Source organism: Arachis hypogaea, chromosome 1 (assembly GCF_003086295.3).
Source record: "Arachis hypogaea cultivar Tifrunner chromosome 1, arahy.Tifrunner.gnm2.J5K5, whole genome shotgun sequence".
NCBI lineage: Eukaryota > Viridiplantae > Streptophyta > Magnoliopsida > Fabales > Fabaceae > Arachis > Arachis hypogaea.
In genome coordinates, this window is record NC_092036.1 from 3,776,859 (window position 1) to 3,796,576 (window position 19,718).

The window sequence follows — 19,718 nt, forward strand, 5'->3', positions numbered from 1 at the left end:
GGTTTTTAAATTGAGCATAAATCACTCAAAGTAGTCTCTCTCTCCCCTTTCACTCACGCAGAATAGCAGTAGCAAAAATCAGTCTCTTCCATCTCAACTTTTTTTTTGAAAACCCTAATCTCCATAGTGTTGTTGTTCATTTTACCATTGTCGCCTGGTTCGTCTCACCATCACCGCCTGGTTCGTCATGGTCATTAACCAATCCTCTTAGTTCGTCGTCCTCGAAGGTCCTCCCCTCGTTTGCCCAACGCTAGCATTTTCAGGTCATGTTCCACAACTTTTTTCCATCCTCCATCTGTCTTGTTCGTCGCCAGCTCCTCGTCATCCGTCGCCAACTCACCAATATTCGTTGCTTTTTTTAGTCATTTGTTTCTCTCTCTCAAATCTCTGCTCACTGTCTTTATCGAAGGTAATGCCTTGGATGCTTAGTCAGTGTTCAATGTTTGTTCTTATTTGTTCTTGGACTCTTTGAATGGATACTGGAGTTCTTTCACTGGCAGAGGTTACGATAGAGAAGAATAAATTTGGATCACACAATGATGGGTTGAGATGCGTTAATAGCACCACATAATACCAAACGGAGTAGGAAAGAAGAGAAAGGGTTTTCTGCCTAAATAAAAGAGGAGGAAACAAGATAAGGGTTATTTTGTCAATATGAAAAATAAACTAGAGTCAATGAATAATAACCCAAATATTTTAACTATGGTAGAGTTAAACCCTAAAATGGTTCATGAGATTGGCGTCGTATACTAAAATCGTTCCTGATATTCTAATTGCACCAATTACGTCCCTGAGATTGAGAAAAGTGCACCATATTAGTCCCCAACTTATTTTCCATTAATGACGTGATGACATAGCTTGATGACGTGGAATGTAAGTGACATGTGTCACTCCATGATTTGACCACGTGCAATGATATAATGATGTGGTGACTAGTGACACGTGGCATGCTGATGTGGATGGTTGTGCCATGTGTCACAATGTTATTTGGCCACATATTCGTTTGTGTCACATGACGCAACAATATTCGTCCACGTGTCGTCCATTATGTCATCATTGTAGATGCACCAAATTAGACTCTCACTTTGTATTAAGTGACTCATTTTAGTCCCTGAAATTGAATGTCGTGCACCAAACTAGTTCATTCACCAATTTTTTCTCATTTTTTTTAAATTTAAAATTTTCAATATCTTGGATGCACTAATTTCATTTCTATTTTTTCATATATCATTTAAATATAAGTGCTTTTATAAAAAGTTTTAAGATTTTAGTTTTAATTATATAATTTTTTTAATAATTTAACATTGGTAAATTTTGTAATATATGAGTATGTTATTATAAAAAAAATAATTATATGATTGATTAGACACATTTTTTCATAAAAAAATATGTTGATATTACCGTTATAAGTCGGCTATGAGTTATAACTCGGCAATCCCCTTAATTGATCGGTACGTTACCATCTTTCACATTTACTCCGCCGACTTTATGACATTAAAACCATTGGTCAGTTACACACAATACAATTAATTCATACCTAAACGGCCATCGCCGCCTTTCGATTATAAAAACGAACAGTCAGACTTAACCAAGGTATGTTCACCCTTAAAAAGATAGACTTTTCCCAAAGAATTCTCTTAAGCTGACTTGAGCGTCGGAGTGCTTTTTGCAGGTACTCCCCCCATTACCCTCACTTGGTGGCCGAGCTTCGCTGTGATACATAAGAAGATCGGCTGGTAGTTTCCAAGGGACGAGTCATAAGTCGGCCATATCCAGGCAAGAACATTTGGCGCCCACCGTGGGGCCTAAGAGTTAAAGATTTTTCCTTGCCCACTCCTGAAAGGCCCCAATGGCTGATGCACCTCCACCTACCCCTTCCGAGCTTCTCCGGATGGTTACCGAGCTTCAACAGGCGAACCAGCAGATGGCTGAAGCAAATCAACGTATGATGGAAGAGAATCAAAGGATGCAACAACAAATCCAGCAATTGGCCAATGCTCGTATCCAACACAACAATGATTCCCATGAGCGACAAGAAAACGACGAACGGTAATCCGCGCCGACGCATATCTCGGAAACACCTCAAGACGATGAAGGAGGCGGCCCTCGCAATAATGAAGTCCCTCCTGAAGACGAGGATAATGAGCCCGACAATTTTGCAGGGCCATTCACAGCTGACATAATGAACTTTCAGCTTCCCCGACAATTTACCTTGCCCACAACGTTAACTCCCTATGATGGTTTGGGTGATCCGAAGCAACACGTCAAAAAGTTCCGATCTATTATGATCGTTAATGGTGCATCCGATCCTATTTTGTGCCGATGTTTTCCCTCTTTTCTAGATGGTCCTGCACTTGACTGGTTTTGTTCTTTGCCTGCAGATTCCATCTCCCGTTTTCAAGAACTGGCGAAGCAATTCGAGGACCACTTTGCGGCATCGGCGATATATCTGCACGATTCGGACTACTTAACAACCGTTAAACAAGGTCCCCAGGAAAGCCTGAAGGACTACATCACCCGATTCACAAAGATCGCCATGAAAATCCCGGACCTTCACCCGGAGGTCCATTTACATGCAATCAAAAGCGGCTTACGCCCAGGGAAATTCCAAGAAACCATTGCCGTATCAAAACCGAAGACACTCGCCGAGTTTCGTGAGAAGGCCAAGGGGCAGATAGATATCGAAGAGCTTCGTCAGGCCAGGAAAGCTGAAAAGTCGGCAAGTATCAAAGATGACGATAAACCTCGGGATGGCAAAAAGACTTTTAAGCCTACCCCACGATATGACTCATACACGCAGTTTAACACAAAAAGGGACGACATTATCAAGGAAATACTGAATTCCAAATTGATCAAACCACCTCGGAAGGCTGGCAGTTACCCTGAGCCAAAGAATGTCGACAAAACTAAGTACTGCACATTTCATCAGAAGTACGGTCATACAACTGACGAATGCGTGATCGCAAAAGACCTCCTTGAACGCCTGGCAAGACAAGGACATCTTGATAAGTACATTGCAGGGCATATACAGAAAAGGAATATTCCCACGCCGGATCCATCTCCTATGGGGTCGTCATCCAGAGACAAAGAAAAGGCTCCAGCTCAACCACGGGGCATCATAAATTGTATCTCCGGAGGATACGCTGGCGGCGGGTCCACAAGCTCGGCCAGAAAGCGCACGTATAGAGCAATGCTGACGGTCGGAGATACCACCAACAATCCTCGGCCTGTACAAGACATGCCAGAGATGATTTTCCGCCCAGCCGACTATAATTGCACCGACACAAACTTGGATGACCCTGTTGTTATCTCTCTTCAATTGGGAGACTTAATAGTTCGAAAAGTACTGCTGGATCCAGGCAGCAGTGCCGACGTATTATTTTTCGATACCTTTAAAAAGATGAAACTAAGTATTAACATTCTGCAACCTTCTGTAGGAGATCTGGTCGGATTTTCAGGAGAGCGGGTTCCAGTCATGGGTTCAGTGTGGTTACAAACCACACTCGGTGAGCAACCACTTTCTAAAACTCGAGACATTCAATATCTTGTTGTTGATTGTTTTAGCCCTTACAATGTTATTCTCGGGCGACCTTTCTTAAATCGATTTTCTGCAATTGTTTCTACTGTCCACCTTTGTGTCAAGTTTCCTGTGCAGGACGATGTTGTTGCCACCGTACATGGAGACTTACAAGAAGCTCGGTACTGTTATAACACAAGCCTCAAGCCGATCAAGAGAAGCAATGATCAGCGGATTAACTCCATTAGCGCCGAACACCTGAAGTTAACCGAGCTAGACCCCAGAGCTGATTTTCAAGATCGTCCTACACCTAACGATGAATTAACAAAGCTCTCCCTAACAGACGACCCTACAAAATTTACTTTCATAGGAACTTCCGTCGAAAGTGAAGAGAAGGACAAGCTCATTCGTTTCTTGCGTGAGAACACAGACCTATTTGCATGGACAACAGGGGACATGCCCGGAATAGATCCGTCTGTTATCACTCACAAATTGGCTGTTAATCCTGCAGCCCGACCAATATCTCAGAAGAAAAGGAACCTCGGCACCGAGAAAAGATTAGCCTCCATGGCCGAGGCCAAGAAACTCATCGACGCAAACTTTATCCGAGAAATCAGGTTTACGACTTGGTTAGCCAACGTCGTCATGGTAAGAAAAAACAATGGTAAATGGCGTATGTGTGTTGACTTTACTGACCTTAATAAAGCATGCCCCAAGGACGCATATCCTTTACCTTCTATCGACACTTTAGTTGATAACTCTTGCGGGTATGGTACCTTGAGTTTTATGGATGCTTACTCTGGTTACAACCAGATCTTCATGCATCCATCAGATCAAGAGAAAACAGCTTTCATTACTGAGTATGGTAATTATTGTTATAATGTCATGCCTTTTGGATTAAAGAATGCAGGTGCAACTTACCAAAGACTGATGAATAAGGTCTTCGACCAACAGATAGGCCGAAATATTGAAGTATACGTAGATGATATGGTCGCCAAGACAAAGGACGGCCACTCTCACGTCGACGACCTTGCTGAAATTTTTGGTCAGATCCGAGCTTATAATATGAGGCTTAACCCCGAAAAGTGCGCCTTCGGCGTCCGAGGCGGCAAGTTCCTCGGCTTTATCCTAACCAACCGAGGAATTGAGGCGAATCCGGACAAGTGCCAAGCAATTCTCAACATGACCAGCCCAACAAACATCAAAGAAGTCCAACGACTAACAGGACGCTTGGCGGCATTATCTAGATTTCTGCCCTGTCTAGCATTCAAATCTCTGGCATTGTTTAAATGTTTACGAAAAAATACAACTTTTGAATGGGATGAAAACTGTGAAACAGCTTTTCAAAATTTAAAAAAATTTCTCTCTGAGCCTCCTGTTTTACAAAAGCCCAAACTCGGAGAACCACTATACTTGTATTTATCCATCACTGACATGGCAGTTAGTTCTGTTCTTATCACAGAAAATGAGAAAGCACAGCAGCCAGTCTATTTCGTGAGCAAGTCACTACAGAATGCCGAACTTCGATATCCGAGGTTGGAAAAGCTCGCTTTTGCACTGGTCTTCTCGGCACGTCGTCTTCGCCCCTATTTTCAGAGCCATACAATAAACGTCAGAACCTCTCAACCACTACGCCAGATATTAGCCAAGCCCGAGCTAGCAGGAAGACTAATCAAATGGTCTATCGAGCTTTCTGAATTTGACATTCAGTACGAACCAAGAGGATCTGTCAAGTCACAATACCTCGCAGATTTCATCGCCGAATTTACAGGAGAAAGCTCGAACACTGGTATTTTAGTCTGGAGGCTATTTGTAGATGGAGCCTCAAACCCACAAGGATCTGGGGCAGGGATACTTCTGGAAAATCCCGAGGGAGTTGTCATTGAACATTCTCTTCGATTTTCCTTCAAGGCCAGCAACAACCAGGCCGAATACGAAGCCCTAATCGCTGGGCTCAGGTTAGCAATAGAACTACAAGCTATCAACATACAAGTTTTTTGTGATTCTCTCCTAGTCGTTCAACAAGTAAATGAATGCTTTCAAACAAAAGATCCTATTTTGTTAAAATACCTAGACATTGTAAAACATCTAATGAATAGTTTCTCAAATATTGAAATTGCCCACATAGCTAGGGATCAGAATCATAGAGCAGATATACTATCTAAGCTAGCCACGACCCAATCACACACTGCATCATTGTTACAATCAACCTTACATGAGCCGAGCATAAATATCATCGGCATTTTTCACATAGACAGTCATGACAGCTAGCAACACCCATACATACAATACTTAAAGCATGGAAAACTACCCTCGAATAACCAAGATTTGAAAAAATTCAAGAGGCAAGCATCTTTTTTCACACTGATAAATGATAAATTGTATCGGCGGGGTTATTCCCGACCATTGTTGAAATGTTTAAACAGGTCAGAAGCCGATTTAGCTTTAGCCGAAGTTCACGAGGGAATCTGCGGAACACATTCCGGCGCAAGAACCCTAGCACAAAAGATCCTCCGAGCCGGTTTCTATTGGCCGACCATATGGGACGACAGTAAGAAAAAAGTCCGGAAATGTGACCACTGTCAAAAGCATGGACCGAGCATTAATGTCCCGGCTGAAAATTTGCATCAATCAATGGTAAGTTGGCCATTCAATCATTGGGGAATCGACATTCTCGGCCCCTTTCCTACAGCTCCGAGACAGGTAAAGTACTTAGTAGTCGCAATCGATTATTTTTCTAAATGGATTGAAGCTCAGCCATTAGCTCGAATCACATCAGCGCAAATGATATCATTTGTTTGGCAAAAAATAATCTGTAGATTTGGTATACCAAGTCATATAGTGGCTGACAATGGTCGCCAGTTCATTGACCATAATTTCAAGAATTTTTTGCAGAATTTGAAAATTAGACAGCACTTCTCATCAGTTGAGCATCCTCAGTCTAATGGATTAGCAGAGGCAGCAAATAAGGTCATTTTACAAGCTCTAAAGAAAAAGCTCGACAGTTCCAAGGGACTATGGGCCGAACTTATTCCATAAATCTTGTGGGGCTACAACACCACAGTACACTCATCAACTAAAGAAACGCCATTTCGTCTAGTATACGGATCGGAAGCAATGATCCCAGTTGAAATATCACAAGGATCGTTGAGAACAGAAGGAGCTTTCCACGACGATGCTCGGCGAGCCGACCTTGATTTAATTGAAGAAGTACGTGACATAGCTGCAATTCGACAAAAAGCCCTGCAACAACGGCTCGGCCAGAGGCATAACAGAAGGGTAAAACCAAGGTCTTTTCAAGTCGGCGACTTGGTACTAAGAAAGACCGAGGAGGCTCGGAAACCACCCTCACATGGCAAGCTTGCAGCAACATGGGAGGGACCCTATCGAATTCATCAAATACTCGGCAAAGGAGCATATGTTTTGGAACAATTAGACGGCACCAAGTTACCTAGCACTTGGAATGTTAACTCCTTGAAACAATACTATAGCTAATTGCAGAATGCTAGTACTCTTTTTCCTACCTGGAGATTTTTTCCCAAAATCTGGGTTTTGCTCAAGGAGGTTTTAACGAGGCTAGCTTACCTATTCAAAGTTGTAAAGGTACTGCATACATGACAATCTCTTTAATATAGTCGGTTTTATGCAAAATTTACTCCAAATATTTGCTTTAATTTCGTCAGTACAAAACCAGCGAACTATCAAAACTTAAGTCGCATTGTTTTCGCATGCGCATATCCGAATGCCTCAGCGCAAGCATTATGATCAAACCCTAAATGGGATATACGCCAAACATTCATAGCAGACGAATCACAAAACAAACAACCATCATGTAACGATAACAAAAAAGCAAATATACACTACCAAAATAAACAAGTTAACAAAGTTCCCATGTCTGTTAGCCATTACAAAAATAAATCCAGAAATGACATTTCCGACTATCTTAAACACCTGGATTGTTATTACCCTCTTCCTCAGCAGCTTCCTCATCGTCCACCAACTGACCATCCTGAACTATTTTACTCGGGTCCATGGCCGCAAAGTCTTCTCCAGGGTGCAGAAACTTTGCCTGAATAACAGCACGTTCAAACCCCTCCGCAAACGCATCAATGACGTCAGCTTCTCTGCTAGACTCCATCTGCTTCAACTTCGAGGTAACTTCAATAATTTGATCACTCATAGTAGACAGCTCGTTTACCTTTTTTCCTAAAGACTCCACTGCCTTTTCATGCTCCTCTTTTTCAAGTTTCAATTTTTCCTTCAGAACAGACAATTCCTTTTTCAGATCGGTAATCAAAGCATCCTTCTTTCTCAGTTGCTCTTTTAGTTCGTCCACCCCTGCCACATCCTGTGACATCTTCCTGTGTCTTTTCTCTTGGCTTCGCCCTATACTAACCAAACGAAAACCCAAAACCTGCAAAGAATGCTCAAATCAAATAAATATCTATATTTATAAAGACAAAACAAAACCAAACCAACCTGCATATATTGGTCTATCCCAACATCACCGACTTCTTCGATCCGGGCAACATCGGAGGCAGATTGAACAACCTCGTCTGCCACAACATTAAACGGGAACTTTTTATCCCAAACAGATGACCCATCACCTTCCTCCACAAAGGAATGAAGTCTCTCCTGTTTGATAGAAAAGGCCGATAATTCATCCAATTGAACAACCTTCTCACCCTCATCCAATTGACCAGCCTTCTCACCCTCATCCAAGTTGACAACCTCAGATTTCCTCTTCTTGAAGATGATACCCTTTTTCTTCTGAACCGGCTGGTTCACCTCAGCCTCCCCTTCCACCTTTTCTGGGTTTGAGGAGGAAGTCTCGAAATTCTTCATTTTGAACCGAGCTCTCATGCTCGACGCCGAAACCCCTGGAAATCTGCCAGCTGAAAAACAAACCCAATTACAGTCAACCAAAACAAAATAAACACACTATATAATTACAAAAGCAAAACAAAATCTCACCAAAATATCTTATAACAGAAGCCCTATCTTCCTCCCAGGGAAGCAACTCTGACACAGATATCAGGCCCCCCCGATCAACCATTTCCATCAAGAAACTAATTATACACTCGTTCCGAGGTGTTATAAACTCGGGACCCAAGATATGGTTTGGTTGATAGCACCAATAAAGGGGAAACTTTTCTCCTAAATTTTCATCTAAATAAAAAGGAAAATCCTCGTCCAAGGGTTTCACTTTCAAAAACATTTCTTTGAAATCTTTGAAAGAAGATTTATACAGTTTAAACACAGAAAAACCCGGAGTACTGTTCAAGTTAACCCAAAGACCCTTCCATACAGCTTTCGCTTGAAACAGAGAAAAAAATAGCTCTAACTCAGGCTCAATTCCCAGAAATTCCATCAAAACTTGAAAACATTTAACAAAAGCCCACCCGTTAGGATGAACCTGAGACGGTGCACAATTCATTTGCGTCAACAAATTGCACTCAAATTTCGTAAACGGAAGCTTAACACATAATTCCTCAAGTACGCAACTATACATATAAAAATTTTCAAAGCCTTTTCCTCTATGAAAAACACGATCCATGCGACTGCATGGCAATAAATCAACCCGAAACCCAGGCCTAACTATCCTTGACAGAGACAATTTCCCGACACTCTCTTTATCAAAAAACAACGACGCCCTTATCTTTACATCCGAATCAACCCACTCATAGGAATCATCATTCACTATCTTAGTTACAGATTTCCCCTTTTTGTCACTCATCCTTCTCTCTCAGAAAGAAAAACTCAAGAAAGCTGCAAGGTAAAGAAATGTGGTTACTCACCTCTTCCACTCATTTCTTTTGAAGAAGAACGAAGACAAACCAACAGCAAACTCCACTCGTAAATGTAACCCAAAGGTAAGAACTTTAACCCTCATTTAATTAAACCGCTTCAGTTCCAAGTTTTAATCATGACCATCAATTCAAACAACACTTGTAACGGTTCTAAAGCCACTTTGGAACTTGAGCCTTTTATTTAAAAACATTAATTGTTAAATCACAGCAACAGGATTTCTCCAATTCCCAATACACGTCACTCATTAACCTTCTTATTTGAAATGAGTCAAGTTGAACTGGGGGCTCCATATTCCGAGCTATAACTCAGCCACGAAGATCTAAAAGCTCAACCTGACCCATCCAAAATCCAGGCCAAGCTTGGGGGCTGTGATATTACCGTTATAAGTCGGCTATGAGTTATAACTCGGCAATCCCCTTAATTGATCGGTACGTTACCATCTTTCACATTTACTCCGCCGACTTTATGACATTAAAACCATTGGTCAGTTACACACAATACAATTAATTCATACCTAAACGGCCATCGCCGCCTTTCGATTATAAAAACGAACAGTCAGACTTAACCAAGGTATGTTCACCCTTAAAAAGATAGACTTTTCCCAAAGAATTCTCTTAAGCTGACTTGAGCGTCGGAGTGCTTTTTGCAGGTACTCCCCCCATTACCCTCACTTGGTGGCCGAGCTTCGCTGTGATACATAAGAAGATCGGCTGGTAGTTTCCAAGGGACGAGTCATAAGTCGGCCATATCCAGGCAAGAACATATGTGTTTTAACAAGAAATCAATAATTAAAATAAACATCTTTTTTTGTTCTTATGAAATACACGTTTTCGTTATGTGTAAATGAGCTAGATTGAAGGCACTTCAAGCACCCTCACTACCATCTCCGACCTCTACAGTCTAGAGAAAAGAGGTCGAAGATGGTAATGAGGGAAGCTTGAAATGCCTTCACGTCAACTCCAAACAGCGGTTAGGGGTATCCGCAAGAGAAAAAATATTTTATAAAAGCACTAAAAGAGGTTGGAAATGGTAGTGAAGGTGCTTGAAATGCCTTCACGGCTTCACGTCAACTCCAAGTCGGCGGTTAGAGTATTCTCAAGAGAACAAATATTTTATAAAAGCACTTTTATTTGATTAACATGTGAAAAAATAGAATTGAAATTAATGAATTAAAAAATATTGAGAATTTTGAATTTATAGAAAAAAATGAGAAAAAAACTGGTGAAAGGATTAATTTGGTGCACGACATTCAATTTCAGGGGCTAAAATGAGTCACTTAATACAAAGTGAGGAACTAATTTGGTACATCTACAATAATGACATAATAGACGACACGTGGACGAATACTGTTGCGACACGTGGCACAAACGGACACGTGGCCAAATAACATTGTGACACGTGGCACAACCATCCACATCAGCATGCCACATGTCACTGGTCACCACATCATCATATCATTACACGTGGCCAAATCATGAAGTGACACGTGTTACTTACATTCTACGTCATCAAGCCATGTCATCACGTCGTTAATGGAAAATGGGTCAGGGACTAATATGGTGCACTTTTGTTAATCTTAGGGACGTAATTAGTGCAATTGAAATCTTATGGACGGTTTTAGTGCACGACTCTAATCTCAGGAATCATTTTAGGGTTTAACTCAAGTATGGTATATCCAATTTGAAAATATAATATTTCATTAAAACAAACATTTTTTATTATAAAGACTAAATTAAAATAAAAAAATAGTATAAGAATCTAATTGAAAAGAAAAAAAGTATAAATTTAGTCAAATTATAGGGACTAACAGAATAATTAAACCTTAAATCTATTCTATCTATTAAATATTACTGATTTTACAATTAAAATATACCACGTAACATTTTTTCGATACAATTGAAATTAAATTATTTTCTCTAAAATTAAAAAGGTTTCTCCCTTTCTCTTTCTTTCTCATTTTTTCATCCACTCTATCTCTCTTATATATCATTAAATTTAAAAATTCAAAAATGAAATATGACCTTTTTTAATTATAATTAAAATTAAATTAAATTAAAATTAAAATATAACTATATTATATTACTAATTTAATAATCAAAATATGTCACATGATACTCTTTTGTTAAAATTGATATAAAATATTTTTCTCAAAAATTAATGAACTCCTCTCTATCTTCTTATCTACTTCTCTTCTATTTTTTATTTATATCTATCCTTTTCACTTTTTATATAACTTATAATTTATGTGTTATATTACTAATTTGATAAACTAAAATGTGTCATGAGATATTCTTTCATTATAATAAAATAAAATTTTTTCTTCCAAAATTAACAAACTCTACCTCGTCTTCTTTTTATCTTTCTCTCTCTTTTCTCTCCCATTCTCTATCTCTCTACCTTTCTATTCTAAAAAAATAAAATTAATAAAATAATATAATTCAAATAAATTCATAAAATTATAAGAAATATATTATTCACATAAACATATATTATTATTATATGCATATTTTTTTAGTTTTTTTATTTAATTTTAAATTTTTACTGCTTATCTTTTTAATTTGTATTTTCATTTTTCTTCCTTCAAATATTTATTACATATAATTCGAAGAGAATATTAATGTTATAATTAATAATTAGAATCAAGATTCAATTATTTAAAAAATATTTTGAATTAATTTTATAACTATCAATATAATTTTTTTTATACTAATATCTAATTATATTTTTATATATATGGATAGAAATTTTTTTTAAATAACAAGTATGAAAATTAATTATTTTTATTTGTACAACAGATTTAACATCTAATCAAATTTAAAAGTATACACATTAAATTCTTTTAAATTTTAGATAATGAATGTTAAATTTAATTATTAGAAAAAATTAAACTATTTCAAATGTAATTTATTGAAAATTAATTTTTTGTTTAAAATATTTTTTATAAAATTTATAGTATGTAAAAGCAGTGATTTTTTTTTAGAGTAAAGTAACGTTTTTGTTCTCAACGTTTGGGATAAGTCTCAAAGTTGTCCCTAACATTTGAATCATCCTACTTAAGTCCCTAACATTTCAAAATTGACTCAATGTTGTCCTGTCGTTAAGAATCTATTAACGGAATTGACGGGAGGACAAAATTGAGACGATTTTAAAACATTAGGACTTGAATATGACGAACACGTAGGGGACAAAAACGATATATAGAAATAAATTTTAATTTCATCCTTCAATAATATCATTTTTTACGATACATAGTTATTCAATTATTTTTTAATCTCATCTAAGTAAATTACACTTAATCACATTAATTTTATTATAAATAGATTTATTTTTTTATAATTTTACTCTTAAAAATTTTTACTCATCATAAAATATTTGTAGAATGACTAGTACATAAACTTGTTGAAAAAAATGATACATGTACAATAAAGTAATGTGATTCTAGTCATTTTACAAATATTTCATGATGGGTAAAAATCTTTAAGAGTAAAATTTAAAAAAATAATTTTATTTAGAATCAAAGTAATGTGACTAAGTGTAATATACTTAAATGTGATTAAAAAATAATTGAATAACTATATACAGTAAAAGATTGATATTAGTGAAGGATAAAATTAAAATTTATTTTTATGTATCGTTTTTGTCTCCAACGTTTTCGTCCCATTTAAATCCCTAACGTTTCAAAATCGTCTCAATTTTGTCCCGCCGTTAATTTCGTTAACAGATTCCTAACGGCAGGACAATATTGAGTCAATTTTGAAACGTTGGGGACTTAAATATAGAATGATTTAAACATTAGAGACAACTTTGAGACTTACCCCAAACGTTGGGGACAAAAACAATACTTTACTCTATTTTCTATTATTTAAAAATTTATCCCTAATTTTTTAAGTATATAATTAACTTAGTTAATAACTTTTATTATTACTTTTCTAAAAAAAAATTAGTTTATACTATTTATATATATATTTTTAATAGAGATATTGATATTATTATACTTATTTTTCTATATAATGACTTAAATTGCTTATTTTTTATGCATAATAATATTAACGACATCTTAACAAACCCATATGAAAAGGAAAAAAAAGTATTCAATAGATCATAATATTTTATAGTTTAGAAAACAATTAAATAGTAGAAATAATGTATCATATGAGAAAAAAATATTATTAAATAGAAGAGCAATTGGTAAAAAATAAAATTCTTTTTTAGCATATATAATTTTTTATAATGGGTAAGTTATGGAATATAGAAATAGATAAAATAAAAAAGGAAGAAATGAAATTATATTTTTTTAATAATATAAATAAATATTTATGACTATATAATTAATGGTGGATATATAACTATTAAACAATAAATTGTAAAAAAATATTAATAAAAATATTAAAATAAAAATATAAACAATGAATAAAAATATAAAATTTAAAATCAAAATATTTAAAATCAAAAAAAGAAATGAAGAAGAATTTTTAGTAAACAACAATTCAAACATTAATGTGATAATAAATTGAATCAGATAACATATATTTAAATTAATTAAATTAAATCATTAATATAATAAATTAATTATAAGTTTTTGGCTCAATAAATAAATAAAAATATCTTATAAATATCATATAAAAATTATAACACTTTTAAAAATTATTAATTAAAATACATAAGACTAAAAAATTAACAAAAATTAAAAAAATTAATTCATATATTCCAATCAAATCAAATAATTAATATAACTGATTAATTATAGTTAATGTAATAAAAAATATTAAATAATTTAATATTTATCTCAATCAAATCAAATAAATAATTAATTATGACGCTCTTAAGAATATTCATCAAAATGTATATGACAAAAAAATTAATACAAATTAAAATAAAATTAATTCATTTATTTTAATCAAATTAAATAAATAATTATGTAAATAAAATAAATCAGAAACACCTTTACAAATATGTCACGTCAGCTATGGTATTAAAGGATATTTTATTAGCTTAATATTTAAATGAGTATTATGAATTAATTTTATTTTTAATAAAATTTAATATTTTAATTATATGCTTAAAAATATTAATGTAAATTAAGTTAATAATTTTGTTAATTTTCTGTTGTATCATCTTTAAAATACCATATGGTATGTTAAGAATTAGGATAACAAATTATCGAATAATTAGCTAAAGAACTAACTAAATATACATTGTTGTTATTTGTCTGAAAAATATATTGAGGCATTAAAAGTTTAAATTTTTTTATATAATATCTAATTATACATTATTTTATACAATTTATATGTATTTCCGTTGTTAGTATTAGAAATAGAAGAGTAATCTAAAAAAAGTGATTGTGTATTATTAATTAGTGTCTTAAGAAAAAATACAATATATATATATATATATAGAAGAATCAAAACAATAAAACATAATTTGTTATAATAAATATATAAATATGTTAAATAAATATAATTGATACTAACTGATTTTAATTAAATCTAGTTATATTTTAATATTCTCTCTCAAACTTAAGTGAGAGCTAAAGATACCATTTTAAATTTGGATACTAGAGTTCGAAAACGAGTAAGATGATGAACTTTCATAAAGATATCATCAGTCTGATCCAAAATCTTAACAACTATGAGATGAACATCATTAATAAAGAGACGTTATTGGACAAAGTAACAATTAATTTCAATGTGTTTGATGTGTTCATAAAAAATATTATTATGGACAATCTGAATAGCACTGTAGTTGTCACAAGAAATATCAGTTGGAGATGACTGAGGAGCACTCAAGTATTCGAGAAAGCCAACGAATTGGGACAACCTCAGCAGTAGTGTTAGCGAGAACATGGTATTTAAATTCAGTGCTTGATCGAGTAGTGAACGTTTGCTTTTTGGCTCACCAGAAAATGAGGGAGTTACTAAGAAACAAGCAATAACAAGTAGTAGAACGACAATTAATAGGATCACCAATCCAATAAGCATCTGAGTATATTTGAAGGGTTAAAGACGAATGAGCAGAAAAATGAGGTCATAAAACAGAGCGCCTTTGATGTAGCGTAAAATACGAAGAACTGCTGCATAGTGAGTAGGAGGATGAGTTAACAATAACTGGTTAAGAACATGAACTGGATAAGCGATGTTTGGTTGTGTGGCAATCAAATAGACAAGACCTTCAATTAACTGTCGATAAAGAGTATGATTATCCAAAACAATGTCATTCGTAGGAGTAAACCAAACATTAGGTTCAAGAGGAATAGACTCAATACAACTATCTATAATTCTGGCTCAAGTAAGAAGATCAGAAGCATACTTAGCTTGAAAGAAATAGATACCATCATTTAAGGATGACTTCGAAGCAAAAAATATAACTAAGAAAATCAAGATTTTTCATCTAAAAAATATAATGAAAAATACTTTAAGATCAGAAATACTATTAATATAATTTTTAGTAATAATTATGTCATTAACATATAAAAATAAAATAACAACTCTACATTTATTTTTACGAATTAATAGAGTATTCTCACGAGAAGTGTAAATAAAACCAAAATTGTATATAATAGTGTTAAATTTTTAAACTATTCACGAAGAATTTGTTTAAGGCCATAATGCATAATATTATAGTTTTATATAATATATTTTTACAAATATATATACCAAATTTTTAACATTTTATATATTTTTATAAATATATACACAAAAATAAGTAAATATAATTTGCATTTATTATGTTACATAATATATATATATACATAAATTATTATATGTGGTAACCTTCTAATAAATATTTCTTACGTATTACATAACAAAAAATATTGACCAGCTAGCAAGATTCAATACAAGAAACAAAGATGACATTTGCCATGACATGATGTTTAAAATAATAAAAGAAAAGGTGAAATGAAAGAAAAAGTAAGTGATAGAGAAAAAAACAAAAAAGAAAAGAATAATAAATAAAATAACGGCCCCAGAAGAAAATAAATAGCCGCCATGGCAAATTCAGTGATTCTTTGACTTAGTTATGTAATGCATTACGTCACAGTCACAAAAATATTCCAGCTGCTCGTGACTCTCCCATTCAGTACAAGTCACTTGCCGACCACGGAACACATTGCCCTTTTCCGTTCTGATAGAAAACAAGGCGTGCCGAGCGAGAGCTTCAAATTTAAACCATTAATAGGAGTCTTCAAATTCGATTTGGCTCGATACCTGATCTAAATTTAAGGTATATTGTGTCCGACTTAGATGTATCATTTTTGTTTTGTGCTATTTTTTGAATTGGGTTCGAATTATATATTTCGAATTATTCGGTGTGGTCTAAAATTATTTTTTATAATAAAAATATATATTTTAAAATAAAATTAATAATATTATATTATATTTTTATATTTTAATTAATTTTTTTATATTATACAGTATTATTTTTATTTTAAAATAATTTATTTTTATATTGATATATAATATTTGTTAAAAGATAAAGAGTATTTTTATAGTTGAACAGACAGTATTTCGAATATATAAATAGGATAAAATTTTTAAAAGAGAAGATTTGGGAACGATCATTTTTATTAAAATTTGGTTAATATTTAATAAAAAAAATAAGTAATTTTATGTTATTAAATAAAATCTCACATTACTAAAAGTATCAATAATAATTAATTAATAATTATAAATCACAAAATTTATTGTTTCTAAAATTATCCATAGTCAAAATGGAAACACCTAGCTTCCCGTTAAAACAAATTGAAAGAGCACCCATGAAAAAGGAAGAGAATCACATCCATTTTTCAAATAGGTTCTCGACAAACTAATTCCAAAGAGGTTTAGGCATCCCATTAAAATGGAAGCGAATGACAAAACCTCAGACGCTCAGCATCACCTGAATGCTTTCGAAAACCGCATGGTCCTAGAAGATGCCTTTTATGCTCTATAGAGAGAAGATTCTCATGGGGCATTCAAAAAATCCATCATAGTCTGGTTTAACTCTCTCTCCCTTTCTTAAAGTGCATCTTCACTTTTTAAGATTTCTTTAAGTGATATTTAAACAATTTTACTACTAAAATAAATCTGTCAAAACTTTGTCTTTACTTATATCGAATTGTACAGGAACTATAAGAGCAATTCCAATGCTGAGTGCTCGTGTTACTTTTTCTAATACATTTAGGTTCCTAATCATTAGAGAGAAACTCAAGTTGGTCCATGTACAGCTTTCTATAGATCTAAGTCTCTCTAAATAGGGATTTATTATAGCCAATAAAATTTTAATTAATTATATTATAATAATTATATTAAATAATTAAATTATAATTAATTTATTAATAATTATAATAATTAATTAGATTAAATAATTAATTTTTTATTTAATTAATGATGTATATTAATTATTTATGTCATAATTAATATTGAATATTATTTATATTATTATATTAAATTAGTCGTTGTAAAATTAGCCGTTACTATATTACTGTTATTATTAATAAATTAATATTTTATTACTCTATATATACCACTTAGATATACTTCTATTTTTATTCTCTCTACTACTCTTTTTCATCTTCTTCCAAGTTTACGAAATCAAATTAATATTACTTTATTATTAATAAATTAATATTAATATTTTTTAATAGTAAATGTTTTTTAAATTTATAAATTTAAATTATATTATTGAAAAAAATTAATTACATTAATAAGTATTTTAATTAATTAATTAATTAAGTGGGACCACAATAGAGATTAAAGTTAGTTTCTCCAAATGAAGAAAAGAGAGATACTTTGTGGAGTTACTTTTTATAACAGGTGGAATATAAATAGAAACTAACATGAATTCCCTACTTTTGGTTAAGCGGATTGAACAACCCCAATCCTAAATAGTACACTCATATTTTACACACTCACACACACTATCATAGATAGTATGGATTCTTAACCAACACCTTCCACTGAGATTTGAACCCGGTATACCTTCTAATAAGACAAACATAATTGTCACTAAACCAAACCTTGTAGTGCGACTGAGAGACTATTTATATTGTTTCAATGTAGAGTGTACCCAGATCGAGACTCCTAATACTAGACAGTTGTCATGGCCTTTGTTAACGGGCTAAAAGACTACATCGTTTTTCTGAAGAGTCTCACTATGCGTTTTTTGTGTTCCATGTTCGAGTTCCAGAAAGGCACCAACAACTACCTACAACAGGAGGAAGGGCAAAAAGCAGCGAAAAGTAGACTGAAATAGCTGAGGAGCCAAAAGCAAGATCAATGCCATGGAGCCACTTTCTTCACATCGTTGAATGTATTGCTAGCTCAGATATAGAGCAAAATATGTCGTATGAAGCGCATCCCAAATTTCCGGTCCAAGACAAAAGATTCTACTGCAAATATTACAGAACTTATGGACATGACATAGAAGATTGCAAGGACGCCCGATAATATGGACTAAAGAATGAAAAATTCCAAGAATACATGGCAAAAAGGAAGTGACTCGTGAAAAAGAAAAAAAAAACACTAAGCCAAACAAGTTTTAATATAATTTTGAGAATTTTTTATTAAATCAAGTTTTAGTGAGTTTAAATGAAAAATCGATAGTAAGTTAATTATGAAAATGAGAGTTGTGGTTCACTTAAATAAAAAATATTCTAGAAAAAAATAGAATTAAATGAAAATGATGTGGCAATTTTTTTTTTGTTAAAGTGACCATATTCATATTAAGGTTTGATTTGGTAAAATTTTTTGAGGATGTGTTTCTTCTTTTTAAAAGTACAAGCATTTTGTTTTGCGTTTGATAAATAAAAAAATTCTTCTGTTTGTGTTTGCAATTTTTACTTATCAAAATTAAAAAATCTAATATAATCTTATACATTAATTAATATATAAATTTAATTTTTACATTCTTGTTTATTATAGTATTTTTAAATTTTAAAAATTATTTTATCAAATATACTTATTATTATTTGTGTTTATTAAAAATTATTTTTAATTCAATTTATCAAACATAAACAATATAATTTTTAAAAAGTTAACTTTCAAAAATTAATTTTTATAAATTACTTTTAAAAAATAAAAATTTTATCAAAATAAGCCTATATGTGGCGATAGTATCTATGAGTGTCTCTCTTGGTGCCCATCTTAGTGTCCCACTTCTCTACTAACATGTATGGCTTTTTTTTCGAAAAAACAATTATTTGTACCCATAAACTTTATGAATGTTGACAAAAATACCCATTAAAAAAAGAAATTAAATTCCGTATGACAAAAGTATCTAAATTCTAAATTTATGTTGACTTTTTAATAAAATTCAAGAATTACCTCATCCTTTATCTTCAACTCCTCCTCTCTTCTTTCCCAAATCTCAAACACCTCCATTGCCACTACCTTAACCACCCTCTATTCTCTAC

At 33.3% G+C, this 19,718-nt stretch overlaps 3 protein-coding genes and 1 long non-coding RNA gene across 4 annotated transcripts; 3 read left to right on the plus strand and 1 right to left on the minus strand.

Moving 5' to 3' along the window:
* The first annotated feature begins 1,849 nt into the window (after window positions 1–1,849).
* On the plus strand, window positions 1,850–6,556 carry LOC140175387 (uncharacterized). Its single transcript, XM_072203597.1, has 3 exons — window positions 1,850–2,000; window positions 2,088–5,475; window positions 5,944–6,556. The coding sequence occupies exons 1-3, from the start codon at window positions 1,850–1,852 to the stop codon at window positions 6,554–6,556; spliced, it is 4,152 nt and encodes a 1,383-aa protein (XP_072059698.1).
* Window positions 6,557–6,634: 78 nt separating this feature from the next.
* LOC140175388 (uncharacterized) lies at window positions 6,635–7,012 on the plus strand. Its single transcript, XM_072203600.1, has one exon. The coding sequence runs from the start codon at window positions 6,635–6,637 to the stop codon at window positions 7,010–7,012; it is 378 nt and encodes a 125-aa protein (XP_072059701.1).
* Window positions 7,013–7,350: 338 nt separating this feature from the next.
* Window positions 7,351–8,408, minus strand: LOC140183879 (uncharacterized). The gene is made up of 2 exons (XM_072233517.1): window positions 7,997–8,408; window positions 7,351–7,931 (listed from the first exon to the last, which is right to left on the minus strand). The coding sequence occupies exons 1-2, from the start codon at window positions 8,378–8,380 to the stop codon at window positions 7,461–7,463; spliced, it is 855 nt and encodes a 284-aa protein (XP_072089618.1). The 5' UTR covers window positions 8,381–8,408; the 3' UTR covers window positions 7,351–7,460.
* Window positions 8,409–17,089: 8,681 nt separating this feature from the next.
* LOC140184465 (uncharacterized) lies at window positions 17,090–19,049 on the plus strand. Its single transcript, XR_011881307.1, has 2 exons — window positions 17,090–17,301; window positions 18,494–19,049. It is a non-coding gene; the product is annotated as an uncharacterized lncRNA (long non-coding RNA).
* The last annotated feature ends 669 nt before the right edge of the window (window positions 19,050–19,718 follow it).